At 37.0% G+C, this 18,044-nt stretch overlaps 1 protein-coding gene across 5 annotated transcripts in view; it reads right to left on the minus strand.

Annotated features, from left to right (window-relative positions):
- Positions 1–366: 366 nt before the first annotated feature.
- DDC (dopa decarboxylase) overlaps positions 367–18,044 on the minus strand; it is a 66,992-nt gene continuing 49,314 nt past the window's right edge. For 2 of the 5 annotated variants that reach the window (XM_026072081.1, XM_026072082.1), the window contains exons 11-14: positions 17,100–17,119; positions 16,249–16,347; positions 9,360–9,461; positions 367–4,517 (exon numbers count right to left, since the gene is read on the minus strand). In XM_026072081.1, the coding sequence (XP_025927866.1) occupies positions 4,302–4,517; positions 9,360–9,461; positions 16,249–16,347; positions 17,100–17,119 (437 nt within the window). In that variant the 3' untranslated portion in view covers positions 367–4,301. Of the gene's footprint in view, positions 4,518–9,359; positions 9,462–13,167; positions 13,359–16,225; positions 16,348–17,099; positions 17,120–18,044 lie in introns of those variants that run through there. The other 3 variants (XM_026072083.1, XM_026072085.1, XM_026072084.1) reach the window with 3 other exon arrangements.

Below are 18,044 nucleotides of genomic sequence, written 5' to 3' on the forward strand. Positions count from 1 at the left end.
AGCCTTGTCCTATCCAATTGTCCCTGAGCTACAAACCAAAGCAGAAGTTAGCCAGCTAGGTCTAAGGACACATGTAGCTTGCAGGATTGTGAAAACCTTTATGGAAGGATCAGCTTTGATGCTGATTATTACCAGGATTTTTTCAGAATCATGTTGCTGAAGAGGAAATTTCCAACAAGAACTCTCATTTGCAAAGTAATGTATTCAAAGAATATATTGAGTCAAAGTCACTAATGCTGAAAATAAGTGCACTGAACTGATCTAAGTGTGGCTGTTAATGGAATTGGGAAGTTAGACTACTAAAAGTGTATCTGGCAAGAATAAATGGGAAAAACTTGGTCAATATCAAAAGACAGACAATACTCATAGTTTTGATTTCATTTATTAATGCTGCGAATAAAACCTATATGTTTGGTTATTAGGCTTTGCATACAGATTTCAGAGAAACTCCACAGCTTGCAATTTACAATAAAAAAGCAGTAGAAGTCTGAATATTTTTCCAGTCAGGTCTTAAAAGACTCCACATATACTATTTAAATATTACCCAGTGATTGTTATTTTATCCCCACCACCACCATCCCAGTCTTCAAGGTTTTCCAGTTTTATTTTTCACTTGCTCCTGTCTTTGAGCAATTCAAGTGTACATATGTCTCAAAGTTTAGACTACAGTTATAAGACAATGGCAATGTGAGTACTATTCATCAAATATGATATTGCAGTTGACAACAAATAAAACCAACCATTAACAGAATCTTATATGTGAAGGCAAGAGTAAATTAGAAATTTAGTAATTATAAAGCATTCCAGAATATATTAGCAATAAGTTGATAAATATGTATCTTTTCAATATTTTACCATCAGTAATAAAATATATTTATAATCTGTCATTATTAGTAAGAATGTAAGTATTGTACTAGCATTAAGCTAGTTAAAAAAAAATCTGTATGGTTACTGAAAAATTGTTTTTTTCCCTCCTTATCTAGTAGCTGCACTGTCTCATTTGAGATCTGGATATTCTACTAAAGTGCAATTCCAAGATTTCATAATTATTATTAACATCAAACAGTATTAATCAACACAGACTATTAACTTTTGAACACAAGGCACAATAAATCCAGGTTCACATATTAACTATTCATAAATACAGTGTTCATCACCATAAATCATTTCACTTAGAGATATATTGCAGAGCTACAGAACAGAAACACCAGTTATGCTTTTTCTTTCAAAAATATTATTTTCAAAACTTTTGTTCAAGTTGATTATATAGCCCAGTTTTTTTTTTTTTTTTTTTGGTCAGATAACCTAACATTCATACTCTAGGAAAGAATTATCACATGAGGAAAAGAGAACATGAGAGACCACTAAAAAGACCTTCATTGATTACAGATTCAAATCATCCCAGAATTTCAGAAAAGAAGTATAACTATGAAATTAAGATTTCTGTATTGCGCTAGCTATGGGGAAATGTAATTCCATGGGTCTTGTCACCACTGTTTGTTAAAAGCTATGCTTAAGCCACTTCTTTAAAAACAAACAACTTTTACTTCACAATATTTTAACCTAACACTTATTCTAAATTCTTTGCCAAAAAGAGTTTTGGTATCTGGACAAGAGCCTCTTCTAAAATTGACGTTCCATATGCTGAAAAAGGTGTAACTGAATGTTGTTTTGGCAACATTTTCTTGCAAAGGTCTAATGGGACCTATGGCTACACTTCTGGGCTGTTTTACCATGCCTGGGTTTGGTTGTACGTCCTGCCCACATCCCACTTCCATAGCAGTTTGAGGCTCACACAGGCATGTATTATCCTCCTGTGCTCTGGTTTCCATGGAGAGGATTTTCACTGAAATCCTCTTACGTTCAGTGTAGTGTTGCTTTACATTACACATTTCTTCCAATTCCTATTAGTTGGGTTTAATTTCAATTACAGTCACATATACCCAAAGCAACTCCATTTCATTTCAGTGAAATTATCCTGGATTTACTTTGTCATAGCTTTGGTCAGAATCTGATCTCTTTTTTCCTGGACAAAGCTGTTTATGTACTTCACACACAAAATATTGGTCTGTCTCATACAGAAGGTGTAGTTCTTCTCTGACTCCAAGATTCTAATGTTTTCATAATGTGAAAGCTGTAAAAAATATGTCAGTACGGACCATATTTGCTATGAATGAGTTTTGTTTCCCAAGTCATGAGAAAAGACTAATGTTGTTTTAAAAAGACATAAAAAATAATAAAAATAACTACCAGCATTTTCAGTTCTGTTCAATCTACTAATTTGTTGTACTGTGCTATCACAGAAAACCTTAATTTCATATTGATTCTGCTAAAGATAACAATATTATCAAAATTTCTGGTGATGCAGCTGAGAGCAATATAGTGTAGAATGGCTCTGTCACCTGCTTGAATATTACTTGGCTTTGCCAGATTAATTTGTCATACCTTGCTTCATCTGTTACACGTGCAATCAGTTCTTTAAAGAAACAGTAATCTGCTTTTCCATCTGGGTGGACAAAATAGCTTCTAGTTAGCCTTAATAGAAGGGCTGTATGCCATTGCCTACCCTACTCTCATGACTTAACCTGCTAGAAATGCAGAGTTTGGTCATTTTTTTCTAAGTGTCAGCATTAGTGCACATCTCTTTGTGCCACCTGCATACACATTAAGACTAATCCTCCCCCATTCTGCACCAAAGAAGTGGAGTAACTAGGAATCATCAGAAAAATCCACTTGGTCCACAGTCGGCTTCCTTGATCCCTTCTGGAGAGATGGTAGATAGGAGTAGACTCTGTGCCAAACTAACTGTCCTGGTGCATATTTCATGCCTATATGTAACTTCCTAAATGTAGGAAGTACATTGCATGGGATGGAGGAAGGAAACTCAACAATTTTGAAGGTTGTTCAATATACATTAGAAAGTAAAAGGAACAATAAAAGGGAAAGATTAAAATAAATGCAACATAGCAATAAATCCTACAGATTATCTTTCTTGGAGTAGCCACGTATTTTGTTCTTGTCTATGTAGAACTGTTTGGAATTTATGTTTTGAAAATGGCAGAAGTACTCAAATCAGATACCATCTCTGACCTTTATTTCATCTCTTTACCTGCATTCAGCAGGATGACATATCAATGGGGTGTGTTAACTGCACATTATTTGACTTTCTGAAGATTAATTATTTTTCATTACCTAATTACATTTATTTTATATTCCAGACTTACTTGTTGATGGAACAAAAACACTGATGGGGGTGCCAAAGTATATTTTGGGGGTCTSTTCTTTACATTTTTAATTATTTATTTTGATTTTTAACTAATTTGAGAAACTGAAAGCAGCATTTTTGCCATCACATTTCTCAGCGTATTCTGTCAAAGATTTAAAGTCACATCCACTGAAATAAATACAATGGTAGCCATAAAAATCACAGGGCTACATTTCACAAAAGATAGTTTTCAAATTATTTTTCAAGTAATTACTACTTATAATAACTTGATTAAAAATACAGAAGATCAGGTAGCACATTGATTTTGACAAAACTCCTAACAAGGAGCTTGTAAGAGGCATCATTATGAATGATCACAGTGAAAATCAATAGGCAGTATAAACCATTTGCTGAGATTTGAGAAAATGGCTATCTTAAAGGCAAACCCTTTAAGGGAGAGTAGTGAGCCTGCCATAAGGACTTACAGCTTTCATTTACTGCTCACTCACTCCTGATTTGGTTTTCTAATGAAAGAAGTCCTCAAAGCCTAACCTCATTTGCAAAATTACTGCRGCAAGTGTGTCATGACATGATGGTGCCCCAAACCGTTATAAYGTTTGTGCTTGCCAGTTTAGATAGGACCCAAGCAGTGCTATAACCAGGTTACTGAACTTCCGATAACCTGAATTTTTCTGAGGTCACAATAATGTTAAATTAATTGGTTATAGCACCTCGTGGTTTCATCTGTGAAGAAAGGCGTGGATGTGCCAGGGGTTTAATGGGGACAGTGTTCCCCTTCCATTGGCTGGTTCAGTAAATGCTCTCAATTACAAACAGGAAAGAAATCACAGTTCCAGCACCCAAGGCTATGTCCATCCCCAAATCAGTCAAGATGAAATTACAGTACAGAGAATCAATGACTAAGGTTACAACACAACTTGCTGGCAATGATTTTGCTAATACAGCTGGGCTATATAACAATGCTTTTGTATTTTTTCCTCTCATAATTTAACTTTCCCACCTGCCCCTAAAATAAAAGTTGGCAACACAGAGAAAGCCAGTTAATTACCTCCTACCCACTGCTATTTCACCACTGCTACTGCTGTTGCTGGTTTTGCTCCCCTGTTTTTAGAAGATCAGTTGCCAGCTGTGAGATGTGCTGCCAGGCAAACTTGATGTGGGTGGATTCCACTGTGCGGGAACAAACAGCAAAACGTAGCACAAACTTTTCTCGCAGGTGGCATGGGACCAGATGAATCTTCTTGGCCTCATTTATGCTTTTAAGAAGTGCCTTATTTAGTTCATTTGAGCCCTGAAATAATTGTAATTTAACAGATATGGTGATGAATTTCAGAAGCTAGTTTGGAATGTGTAAATCCCACCAAGCAGCCAGGCCAAAGTATCACCAGTAACATGCCGCCACTTTCTCCTCTCACAGTCAAATCTCTCAGTGCTTTGCCACCAAAGGATTATAAGATGACGGCTCAAAAGATCATTTTTCAGCCACAAAGAGATTTATGGATTAACTGTGGTTTAAAAGCAGTGTTCACACTGAGGCATTTGTGATAGCTGACAGCTTTTTCATGACCTAAGGACATGAGCTATGTTGCTTTATTTGAAAGCATTCATTATTGCATCCATTTCATTACACTTCTCTTAGATCTAATCAAACACATGTGGGAGGCAGTTTTGCAATGAACTATAATAACCTTTGTAAAGCAAATCTTCAGTCTTCACTTAAGCAAGGCTCCTATTAGAGAGTCTTTTGACTATGAAGATGGAAATCTGACCCTTAGTTAAGAAATAGTTGAAGTAATGTATCCCTGGCATAACGTCAGTAAAATCAAAGAATAATTCTGGTTCATACTATCAGTAGAAACCCTAAAACAGTATTTGCCTCAAGTTCTATAGTAAGAGAGAACAGAGACTGCTCCAGAGTCCTACAGAGTCTTTTCTTTGGGATTCTAGAAATGTGGTAATCGGACCCTCCCACTGCAAGCAATCATCATCCTTTTTCTGCATTCAGGGAAACAAAGGTATAAATGTGAAATATCTTGCAGAAGGTTAGAGCGACTCAACGTACATGCATTATTAAATTTTGTCTCCTACCAACATAGTCAGTCCTCTTTGTGCTCAAATACTAATTGTGAGGATTTCCTTTAGAGGAGCTGTATGTTTTCAATACAAAATCCTAATAGAAACAGGACTGCACTGATTCTATTGCAGATTCAGCTAATGTTGAATTAATGGCTTTCCCAATTTATGTTTAACGGCATTTGAGAATAAAACAAAAGATGTCATCAGATTTCCAAAAACAAGTAAATTGTTTTAAATGAAAACCTTACTGGAAAGACTACAGGGTCTTGGGATTTTTGTCTGATTTAGCAATGCAGGATAAAGTTCTAACTGCATATCTTAGTCTTTGTTACCCAAATTAGAGGAATCTGCCTGTCTAATTTTTATATCAGCAGACTGAAAGATGGCTTCAGCTTTTCTGGGCATTTTGCCATAATAGCTTAGGATATAMTGTGTTAGTCTTGAGTGCTATAATTTTACCCTTCACTCATTTCTGTTATCTTGCTGATGACACAGGATTGCAAGAGAGGCTGAGAGCTCTGATGTTCCCTTACTGAGCACTGCAGTATGAGAGCTGCAAATGGACAAATCTCTCTGTAACATGTTCAGCAGCTGTTTTGTTACTCTAATGGCCATAGGTCTTCCTGAAAACCTCCACATCAGAGTAGATTTCTCAAATCTACACAGCTGTGGCCTTTTCTATATGCCTTTTCTATATGAAAACAAAGCATAAGGGAGACAGTTTCCCATTGGCACAGAGGAGAAATGTATTCTTCCCTCGTTTGTGGATCATATTACAATTAGAGATGATCCCAAGTCAAATCATTGTTCTGACTTAGCATGAATTTTTAGGGAATTTGGATGAGGGTCTGAGATAGCAGGAGATGTTCCTGCAACTTTTGTGAGAGTATCATGAATGCTCCAACTTAAAAAAAAAGGACTAAGCTTGGTGGTTTACAATTTTTTTTTCCTGTTACAGGCCAACCTCTCATGACAATAATATATTGCTTTCTTACCAAAGATTATTACCATTATTAAAATGATGATCCTTACCTTTAATATTAAAAGTATAGCACTATCATTTAAGCAATACAAGCAGTTATATGATGTTAAGTTAATGCCCTTGGCAGGGGTGAGTGGAGGAAGGAGAAAGGTTCATGTATCTTCTATTCCACTCTCACAGCTACACCTAGGGGCTTCTGTGACACTCAGGTGTCACATCACATTGATGTTAGTAGTGACTAATCCTCTCCCAGAGCTCTGGGAAGCTAGAAGCCAGCTCTGACTGAGTCTGTCAGTTTTAATAAGACAGTATTCTCATCCCCTTGGAGAAATGACTAGCTTGACTTGTATTCTTCTGCAGACATGACAGAGAAGCCAAAAATTAACCCTTTGGCATGATATCAGATTCTTTCTTTGGCATTTGGTTAAATACTTATCATGAAAGTCAGAGATTATTAGTCTGCTCAACAGTGTGAAAGGCAAAGAATTAAAAGTTACAGCTAAGCAAAAAAAGAAAAAAAAGGATTTCTCAAGAACAAAAGAAGGAAAACTATTGCTACATTTCCATCTGTATAGCATTACAGTTCAAGTCCCCTGTCCTTCTGTTCTACTGTAACTATATAAAAGTTACGTGTCCTACTTCTAAGGTGCATTTTAATATGAATTATAGAAAACACAGGAAGATGCTTGAAAGAGTGATTTAAAAAGAAAATAGAGTTGCAAAAACAACTATAAACAACTATTCATTTAAGAACTTGTTAGTTTTGTTTTCTTTTTTTTGGACAGGGAGGGCAAGTGATGAAAACACTGCTGTTTCAACACTGGTGTTCAGAGGAATCCCACCTTTATTCCATAACTTGTTCAAAAGTTTCTTAGCTAGGTATTCAGCATTTACCTACTATTATATAATTGTCTTTCCCTGCAGATCTTATTTCTTTCTCTGGAGCATCAGGGACAGGAGACCAGACGCAGATGAACCACTGGTCTGATCAAATGTGACAATTCCTATGTTGCTATGCTCTACTTCACCAGGACTGTTCTTTTAAAGGAAATGTAGAGCATGACTAACAGCTGTCTCTGGATCTGCAAAACTCAGTGTTTGCTTGTTCCACGTGAGAGAGCAGACTACAAGCAACATCTTGTTACTGAGCAATAAAGGCCACAGAACGTATGCCTCAAAATCTTTAAAAAGTTCTTGTTAGGAAAGAAATTATTTTCAGGTTTCCAGTTATTGAAAGAACTCCACAGTATGTAACCCACCTGTTCCTCTAGCAGCAGATCGTTGGTTTTTTTTTTAATATGCAAAACATCTTTAACATCAAAATGCAAATGAAACCATTTTTTTATCCCAGATGAATTTACCATTTACTGTAACCCTCATTGTCAATGATTCATTAGATTGCATCAAACTCGGGTAACTGGGGCAACTGAACAACTGAGAAAAGAATTTGTGAAAAGTAATACCACATAACYCAGAAGGAGCCGAGACATGCTTGTGAACCTTTAGAAAAGATAAAAAGCTCATTTAGGTATCATGTGAACTAGAAAACACCAGTGCTGTTTTTATTATTGTTTGGTGTTCAGATTCAGTGTTCCAGTCCAGCCCTTTACAGAGGCATTAGCTGCAAGCTCCGCTATTAAATGAGTTCTTTATATAAAAGAAGAAATTCATCACCTTACAATGTTCAATTAAACAAGTTTACCCTCCCAGCTACTGCAGCTCTTATGCTCTGACTGCAGCATGGGTCTTCTAGTTTCTGACAGGCAAGGTCTCTACATTAATGGACTTGGCACATACAGAAATTTGGGGGAATGAAAGGTCAAAAGGGTCGTGTTTGGCAAGCAAACAAACAAACCGGAGACCAGGACCAAGGGCAGTTGGGAACCTGGCCTCTCATGCAACCTGTTCTTACCCATAACTTGTTCCACTTTGCCCAATTTGCTCTAGGATTTTATAAATTAAAGTGTTTTCTTTAAAGAGCAAAAAAAACATTACTACTTTAATCTTAATCTATGACAGACGTGGTCTACTTTCACATACTAGATGCTTCTGGTCAATTTATTTTTTACATATATAAAAAATTGTATATTATATATACATACACACAAAATTAGCATGACCAGAAACATCTAGTATATATGGTGTGTGTATATATAGGTATATATACAGATACATGCGCACCATAAATATAAGAGGATTTTGCAGGTTACCCATTCTTTTCAATAAGTAAACCCATAAGACAACTACAACTTAATAATCAGATTCATTCTGAGCAGTATGAATGGATCTAACATAGAACCATTATTAATTTCAATTGAGCAGTCTGATCTACTCCAACAGCACCATCAGTCAAAGCATACTGATGAGTACGACCCTAAAAATTAAAAGATTTGACATTGATACTTTAGACTATAATGAATGTAACATTTGTCATAATTTCCTTTAAGTCTGCTCTCAAAAAATAATACTTTTCATGCTAATACTGCTACTACTGCTTATTAATGAAAACACAAGAAGAATTACCAATCAAAATCCCTTCTGAATTAAAAAGAAATGAAGATGACTAGCAAAGATGACAAGCATTAGGGAAAGACCGACAAACAAATTTAGAGAAATATTACAATTATCCTCTAAAAATTAGGATATTTAGCATTATAGTTGAGCTTAAAAGGAATAGGACTATACTGAAGAAAAAAAAAAATCCTTGCCTAAGGTTTCAGTGACACCATGGAAAAATAATCAAAGAAATGTATTAAAACAACCAGCTTAATCAATGTCCATCAAGCCTACAATGTAACAGTCATTTTGTATGATTGGGTAGAGCTAAGACTATTTGTGTGTCTTGACTATACATTTCCATACCCTAATATGCTTGAATTTCTCTTAATCATTTGGGTAAATTTTAAGAAAATTTGTCTTAAACTTCTTTCTTTGATATGCTTTGATCTATGTGAACTTCCCTTACTATCTTTAAAAAATAATTAAGTTTATTAACTATGAACACTCTATTCTGTTACAGGTTATTATATTGCTGTAAAACATGGCAGAAGAAATAGGAAGCCTTAGCTGCCTTACCTTTAGTCGAAAACAGACTAGTCCCAAGATGACCTCAGCACAGATCTCAAATCGTTCATCCTGAAGAACTAACTGTTCAAATTGATGCGACAGCCTGACATGCTGGGAAGACAATGAGAGTATCTATATTGTATAAATTTGATTCATCAAGACAAAAATTTTGCTAAATTGTTTCCATTCCTAATCTCTTTTTTCTCTTCTGCTGTGTGTCAATATTCATATACAGCCATCTGTTCGTGTTAACTTGCATCCCGTTCATGACTTTCAGAGATCATAACTGAGCAGTTACTGTATTAGATGCTCAGTCTATCTTAGGCAGTACTAGTCCGGTTCTTAATGAATTGTTTAGGCACAGTTTTATACCTGTTATGCTGCCATATTAATAGTAAATAATATTAATAATTGCTCTTTAGGTCTTCTACCACTCACAGTTTTGCTTGAGACTGGCTAAAAAGTCCAAAAGTTACTATGGGGGAAGGGGAAAATGAACAGACATATACAATGATCACAATTCCAGTGGAAAACAAGCTGGAAAGGCATTAAAATATGCTTTTTAGTATAATTAACTTAATATAACTGTGAAGAAGGGGAGGACATGCTGACTCATCTGAGAGGGATGCTCAGGGTCAGTTGAAAAGAAAAATGACGGTGGTCTGATCAAGGAAATGGATAGCAAACCTCTGCTATCCATTTCCACAAGTTCAAGGAAAAATAATCAAGCAAAAATAAAAACATTACTTTGGGCCAAGGCTAAATGTGGAATGTTGCATCTCGTAAGAACTTTTTCCAAAAGGCAAGAACGAGGCAAAACGGAAATTACGGGGGGGGGGGGGACATTTTGCAATCTTAATTATAGCTTTCTGATGCTTGTTTATTTCTTAAAATAGGAAAACATTGTTTATATTGAATCAAAACATTGATTCAAAACCTTCAGACCAGGCATATCGATAGCCTATGTAACTAGCCACTCTTGTTACCACTTCCTTTCTGCTGTTTGTTACATCCATTTATCATCTCCCTCTTAAATTAGACTGAAAGCTCTTTCAGCCAGGGATAAGAACAATAAAATGCCCAATCCCTCCCAAGGCATTTGAATGTTATGCTAATATAAATAGCATGAGTTCACAGCCGTGAAAACTGACCAGAATTATATGTATACACACATATATTTGTACACATAAATGCATGTAAAACATATGAAACATGCATATATGCTGTAACAATCTTTTACTATCTTCACCTATCCTTACGTTCTATAGCATTAACCAAATTTATGTCTTGTACACAGCCATGCAGAATTTCACAGATCATGTATCAGGTCTTGGAAATCCAAGACCATAAAAAGTTTCTTGTTTAGTGAGACCCGAATTTCACAAATTGYATGACTGAATTTAATTACCAACTGAAGTCAATCAAAATTTGCCTCAGTAAAAACTGAATAAAAACAAACAAAAAAAAGATTTGGCTCACTGCAAGTAGTTTGTACAAGAAAACTCTAAATTCTCGCTGTACATTATTTAGCAGGTATTTATGTCCATTTTCTCACTAAAGAATTTTTCAGGACTTTAAAAGAAATAAAAGCAAGGAAAACAGAGAATATTCAGTAAAACACAAATCCAGCAAAAATGCTGGAAGTATCTTGTATTCATATAGGGACGCAAGTAATCTTATCCATAGCAAGCCTTTATAAGCATGAATAATTTGTCAAGCCACTGGGGGGCACCAAGTGCCTTAGGTTTTACAAAACCGGAGAGCAGAGAAAGTGGAGACTAACCAAAGGTTCACCTGTTTGGTTTTGCTCAACAGTTACCCCAGGCTTTGCACCTTTGTACCACAAGGAATTATCTTGAACTGCTTTTACAACGCTTGCTGCAGTCTCAGCAGCCAAACAGAAGTAAACCCAATAAAGTTAAACATTGTTAAGCCTGGAATTTCCAACTCTAGAATCAAAAGGCTTTTAGGTATCCCGCCTGCCTCTCTGTGACCCAAAGAGCTGTACCTACACTCTGGCTACAGGTGCGGTAACAACTCACAGAGGACACATGCAGTTTTAATACTGCAGCCGTCCAAGACATACAGGTAAACTGTGGAAATACAGTCCTGTTTGGAGAGCCAAGGACACAGAAACTGAGGAGAGCAAGGAAGGAGAGGTCAAAGACAACCAGCTGTTCTCAGCTTTCTGTTGTATGTGTTCAAAACAGGCCTGACCTATGAATATTTTAAGCCTCCGGATTCTCTTGATTTTGACATTTGTGTCATGCTGTGACCCTAGCACCAGTACTTTAAAATGGACATTCAGATTGTATTTAACTTCTAAAAATGACTTCATTTACCACTTTTAAATAAATTTTAAAAAGTATACAGACATACACCAACTCACATAGATGCTATTTCTAGTAGTATCCTTTGGACAATCCTTTTAGCACACGGGTCCCGAAAAGGCAATTACACATATTGTGTCAGCAGCCTGAAGAACCTCGGGAAGCGGGAACTGGATATCAGCCCTTTGCTTAGGGAAATTCAGCAGATGGAAGGAGAGGAGCTTAAAAGGAATTTTTGAGTATCACTGCCTCAGGTAAATAACCACTGTCTTTTTGTGGGGAGGAGGGGGGAAAAAAAGGGGGGTCTAATTCATGTGATTATTCAGGATTAAGGGGCATTCTTACATAATCACTAATGGGAGCAGTAAAGTTGTGGGGCATTAAGAAGTGGTCCATATAAAAAAGGACATATGTTCATGTATGTTCATATATATGTACACATATAGATGCACAAACACGCATGTGTGTGTGTGTGTGTGTGTGTGAGAGAGAGAGAGAGAGAGAGAGAGAGAGAGAGAGCGTGTGCTCCTGCACAGAAGTGTTTCAACTGAATATTGACTGTCAGGCAAATCTGTAAAGAACCAAAGGAGTCTGATGGGAATTTCTCCAAAGCTTCAGAATATAGTAACGCGTATATACATGTACACATACCTGCATAGCATTGATGACCTAATATTTTTCCTTCTATAAATTTTACCCCTCTGCCTGCTCTAGTGCACAATGCAGTCTGAATCAAAATGCTGCCAAAGCTGTCTTCTCAACAGCCATTTGGACTATGCCACTCCCCAGCTGAAATACCATCCCTGGCATTGCTGGTCTGGACAGTTCCAGTCTCTTGCTCTCTGCTGTTACTTTTTAATGAAATTCATTATCCTTGGTGAGAAAAGAAGGATGTGATGCACTGGTTTCTTCTGAACCTACAGAGGAGTCATCTGAATCAAAATGCTCATGGGGATCAGATACGAAAACATTACTTCTGAATTTCTCAAATGACTTCCGAGCWCTCTCATATGACTTACAATGGCACAAGAGTAATATATAGGCCATTTCCATGCGTTGTTTACAGATGGGCCATGTATACTTTGGGGTTTCACATTTATACTGACTCTGCGTGTTTGGAACTGGCCCAGAARCCTGTTGTTGCCCACTTTGTACATCTCCCCCATGTCTTTGGAACATACCTCCAACATTTATATTTTTCTCTCTCCACATTCTTGAGAGATGACTGCCCTCCCCTTTACCACTGGAAGGCTTCAGAAACAAAAGAAGTTACTGTATCTAAATCAAAGTCAGTCATCCTTGTCTCCCAAGAATATTTTGGTCCCTAAATGCCTTTCTCAGTACAAGTAAATGCCAGGTTGCAGTGGTTATCCAGTCATTTTGATAGAGTGCCATAGACATAACAAACATTGCTTTCTTAAAACATATTATTAAAAGAAAAGAAAAAAAAAGAAGAAACAAGTAGTTTTCTGTGGCATTTTAAAAGCAAAAAAATAAAATATTGTGAACAGGTAGTTGCAGATATCTTTGGTCTTCTCCAGAGAATCTTGCTAATCACACAGCAAATACGGTGGCTTCTCAAGCATATTCAGTGTTTGTTCTCTTTACAGGTCAGAATCTCATCATCACTGAAGATGTCAGCCACTTTGCAAGTAAAACCCGGCTATGCAAAGGAAGCCTGAATAAAAGTATATAAACACCAGAGAAATTTTCCTAAGTTTCCAGTGACTTAGCAGCTAAAGTGTCATTTTTATAGGCAATCAAGGCATCTGTATTGAGATTTATATAACCTCAGAAAGGAACTGAACCCTGGGGACCCAACTCTGTTAATAGGGTCCAGCCATGCACCTGAACAGGTTTATTTTAGCTGATATTGTGTAGAGTGAACAGGAATGACAGGCCATACGTCAACAAATCTGCGTATATGAGAACTGCCTGGTGCACTAACTGAATGGTACATCCCAAACACATGCATCCCCTTCTCTGTGTTCCAGGCCAAGGAAACTGCTTCAAAGCTTTACTTTCCCGCCTGATTCTCTTTGCTTGACCTTTTCCCTTTGGCAATTGCTTACTAACACAGCAGAGAGAGAGCATTTCTTCCCACTCCCCCCAACCCCAGCCACTCTTTTCTCTACTTAATATCTGCAATACTTGCTTCTGTCATTTTTATCTACATCTCTTCTCCTTCTGTGTATGTCCACCCTATGACCCACTGTAATAAAAGCAGCTTAAGAAACAATTCTGGCAATTACAGGGATTACAAGGCACAACTAAAGGTACAACTGAAAGTATCAAGTACAACACGACATAGTACCGGCTATTCTCTTCAAGTATTGCCTTTGCCAGCATTGGGAACATAAAAGCTGTTATTTGCATGTTATGATGTGTTTCAAAAAAAGTAACTCTTCAAGGCTAAGCACTGGGACAAGCAATGGGAAAGTGAAGTTAAATTCCAAATTACTTTTTGTTCAGAAACTTTCTTTAGCTTTGAAAATATAAGCCAGTGTCAGGCTGGTTTACATACTTCATTACTACACCACCAAAAGAAAAGTCATCATGGTACCTCTGGAACCCAGATTCCAGATAATCCCTGAGAAAGGAGGAAAATGGTAAGATACAAAATACATTTATAATTGCTATTTTGCAGGTACTGATATAACCTGAACTATAAGCAACATGCCTGCAAAATCACAAGTATCTTAAATTCCACTAGAGCAGGTAGCAAACGAAATGCAATTATTTCTTGGAAGTTTTGTTCAATTGAGAACTGCTGAAGAAAGAAAAAAAAATTTTTTTAAGATACTTTGAAAGCCATTTAATTTAAGCAGTACTCATCCATTCCACATGGGGGTGGGGAGGAGAGTTTAACTTAATGGTTCCGTTTTGACAGATGTATACAATGACCCAAATTCTGCACTTAATTACCCCCATTGCCCTTTCAAAGTTGCACACATGAAGTTATAACTTATTTTTCTCCATATACCAGAGAAGATTTTGGTGGTTAATGAAATGTTAAACATGTACACTCAACTTAACAAGCCCTTGAAAATCTGGCTTTCTACATTACCTTTAGAAATAAAGGAACATATAGCCAATACCTTTACAAAAAGATTAATTTGCTTTGCCTTTCACAATGGTGTTGTCAGAGAATATAAAAATCTGGTCTTCAGCTATCAGTATGGGAAGACAAGGACTTGCTGGCTGAACACTCAGGGAAACGTCTGGGAGACAGGAAAAGTTCTTGAATGTAAATATTATACTATGGAAACTCCAGCCTGATAAAGGCCATGTAATTAATTTGAAGCTTCCAGCCCTCAATTGTCCCAGTGAGAGGTTTAGTCCTACTTAAAAATTTGGCATTGCATTGAAATAACCGCAGTCTCCAAAACCTAACCTGACAGAGCAATCCACTAGAAACTGTAACGCTAGCCTGGTGACTGTAACTGTAGCTATAGCAAATCATGTATCAATTTTTTGTTGGAAGGGAGCGTATCAGATTGCCCAGGGATGACTAAATGCCAGATTGCCACTGTTTTCAAAATTTGTTTCTCAAAGCCATATTAAGGATCAAAATCTAATTTAGAAACCTGTAAAGCCAAATGAAAAATATGGTGTGATAAAAAAAAAAAAAGAGGGAGGGAGGGGGAGAGAGGGAGGGAGGGGGAGGGGGCGAAGCAAGGAGAGAATCTCCCACCCCAAAACCTTTCCAAATTGAAAAAGATTTATTCATGCAGTGGCTTTACAATGATAGAAGCCTTCCTTAGGAATTAATCTGTTTAGCACCACAACAGAAAGGAATGTGTGTCTGCGGAGAGTTTGGTATACTAGGCCAGATTCTCAGCTAATGGATATTTTTGTAAATATTTAGAGCCAAGTCACGGATCTCCCATCACTAGAAGCTTCCCTAAACTTCAAAAAGATGAAAGGTATGCTTGAATTTGACTTTACTGTTATAGAGGAGTTATATATATCATTCAGACAGGTGCCAGGTGTGTTTTTAGTGATTAAAAAAACCACATCTTTTCACATCAATAAACTTAGTACATATTCATAGCAATGCTAACAAATTGTACATTGAACACATCCTTTTTTTTTAAAAAAAAGATCTATTTTAAACAGGAAAAAAGAAACAACAGAAATTATCACTTAAAGGATAGGTATAAATGGTCAGTAAGTTATTGTATCGTAAATACAGCCCCAAAACCTTAAGCATAATCTAAACATACTATCAACATATGCCCATTAGTAAAATCAAGAGGTAATGAATGTTTCCATTTTTTCCCCAATAACACCATTAATGTGCTTTGGCTTAATATGAGAGTGAACTTTGGTCCCACATTTCAGAAATTCCAAATTCCTAGATTTTTCTTCCCCAAAGATTAGCAAAAAATGGATGATGGTCTGGATCCTGCCATGACATGAAACTGACGCTACATGAGGCAAAGAACAGAGCTGTTCAAAATCATTGTCTGTGCTTTCTGTTGTCTACAGAAGTTGTGGAACGTAGATAGGTATTAGCTCACTTTCCATCCCACTGCAAATTACCTAAGAAAGCAAGCTCACGTCACCTTGCGGATGTGTTCCTGCAGTCCTGTCACYCCGTACATCCTCAGCACGAACCAGAGCTTCAGGGAGCGGAACCTCCTCCCCAGGGGGATTTGCCAGTGCTGCAAGCCAGGAGAAGGGAGGGCACTCATATTAGAAGTGACCGTTGCAGTGATACTCCAGAAATTGTACCTCGTGTGATGGTTTTGAAACATACCACGTTTCCAGATCCTACAGGCAGCTGCTAGAGGTGGGTCAAATACCGACAGAAACGTGTTTCTGGTCAATGCCCCAGCATTACTGCTAATACTCAACATTTTCCAATGAAAAGTGGAAGAGAGGGCTGGTGTCAGAACGGAAGGGTCACAAGGCAAAAATCAAATGTTCTTTGGGAAGACCAGATTTTCCTTGAAGACTTTAGAAAAATTAAGTATCTTAGCAATTCACATACATTAATTTGTTCACAGTTGTGAGCTAGTATTATCATTGTAGAATGATGGGCCTATTTCCCATTTGGAAACAAATATGTTTCTACTGTCAAGGCTAAAATGCATATGCAATTTTTAAGGACATATTATTCACTAGGTTAAGGGAAAAAAATCTTTAGGAAATTTATTTCTACCACCTAAATCTTGAGCTCTCACCTATGCAAGACAATTTTTGCCTTTAAACAAAATTTTTCAAATAAAGAGGGTTAGAAGTTTCAGCTTTTTCTGGCTTGAGGAATGCTAAGAATTTAGCAAGCCGAGCCTCCTTCCTGGAAAGAGAGCTAAGGATTTGAGGTTATGAGAGTAGTGAAAAAGAAAAATGTATCCCTGGAAATATCAGTGTATGCAAACAGTGATATTAATTATTTCTTTGATGTTGTACTTACCCGGTAATCTGTTACAAGGCCTGAAAGTTAAAGAAAAAATGTTCACATTTCTTCATCTTAACAGGCAAAATCTACAATCATTCAAACACCACTGAAAAGCTACCCCTAGCTATTCTGCATGTTTGCTGCAAACTTCAGCATCATCAGTGCCCASAGGACCACTAAATATCTAGTAGGATATTTAGCAGCATACTAAACTAAGGTGCTAATGAGCTTCATTCCTCAGCTGGTGAGAATATAGCAATAATAAACTAAACAGTTTTCAGGAGAAAACCCACAATTTTTATTCTCAACTGTATTTCAGACTAAATCCCATGTTTATTTTCCTCTACACGGAAAAGAAATAGTTGATGAAACAGTTTTTATTAACTTTGTTTGAAACAGTTTGTAGAATTCCCAAACTCATTCATCACTCATTCTCTGCTGTGAAATTCTCACCACATGTACCCTGGTGAACTGATAACATTTTTTAAAAGAACATACTTCTGACCACTTTATCTACTCACTCATATATTTGTTGCTAATTTTTCAGTATGTCCAGTAAGTGACTGGGAAATTTCACTGAGAACTGGTCTCTTCTTGCATTTGGAGAATAGTATTCTGCATTTCTATGCCTTTCCATTTGATGCAGTCAAAGTGCCTTACAAACGCTGATTAACCAAGCCACAAAACAACCCAGGGAGGCAGGTAGAAGGCATTTAGGAGAGCAAACTTTGGCCTCTTCAGGGACCTACTTGGAGGAATCCCATGGGTKAGGGCCCTAGAAGGAAGGAGKGTTCMAGAGAGCTGGTTAATATTCAAACATCACTTCYTCCARGYTCAAGAGCGGTGCATCCCTATGAGTAGGAAGTCAAGCAAAGGAGGCAGGAGACCTGCATGGATGAGCAAGGAGCTCCTGGCAAAACTCAACCAGAAGAAGGAAGTATACAGAAAGTGGAAAGGGGG

Source organism: Apteryx rowi, unplaced genomic scaffold (genome assembly GCF_003343035.1).
Source record: "Apteryx rowi isolate R43461 unplaced genomic scaffold, aptRow1 scaffold_337, whole genome shotgun sequence".
NCBI lineage: Eukaryota > Metazoa > Chordata > Aves > Apterygiformes > Apterygidae > Apteryx > Apteryx rowi.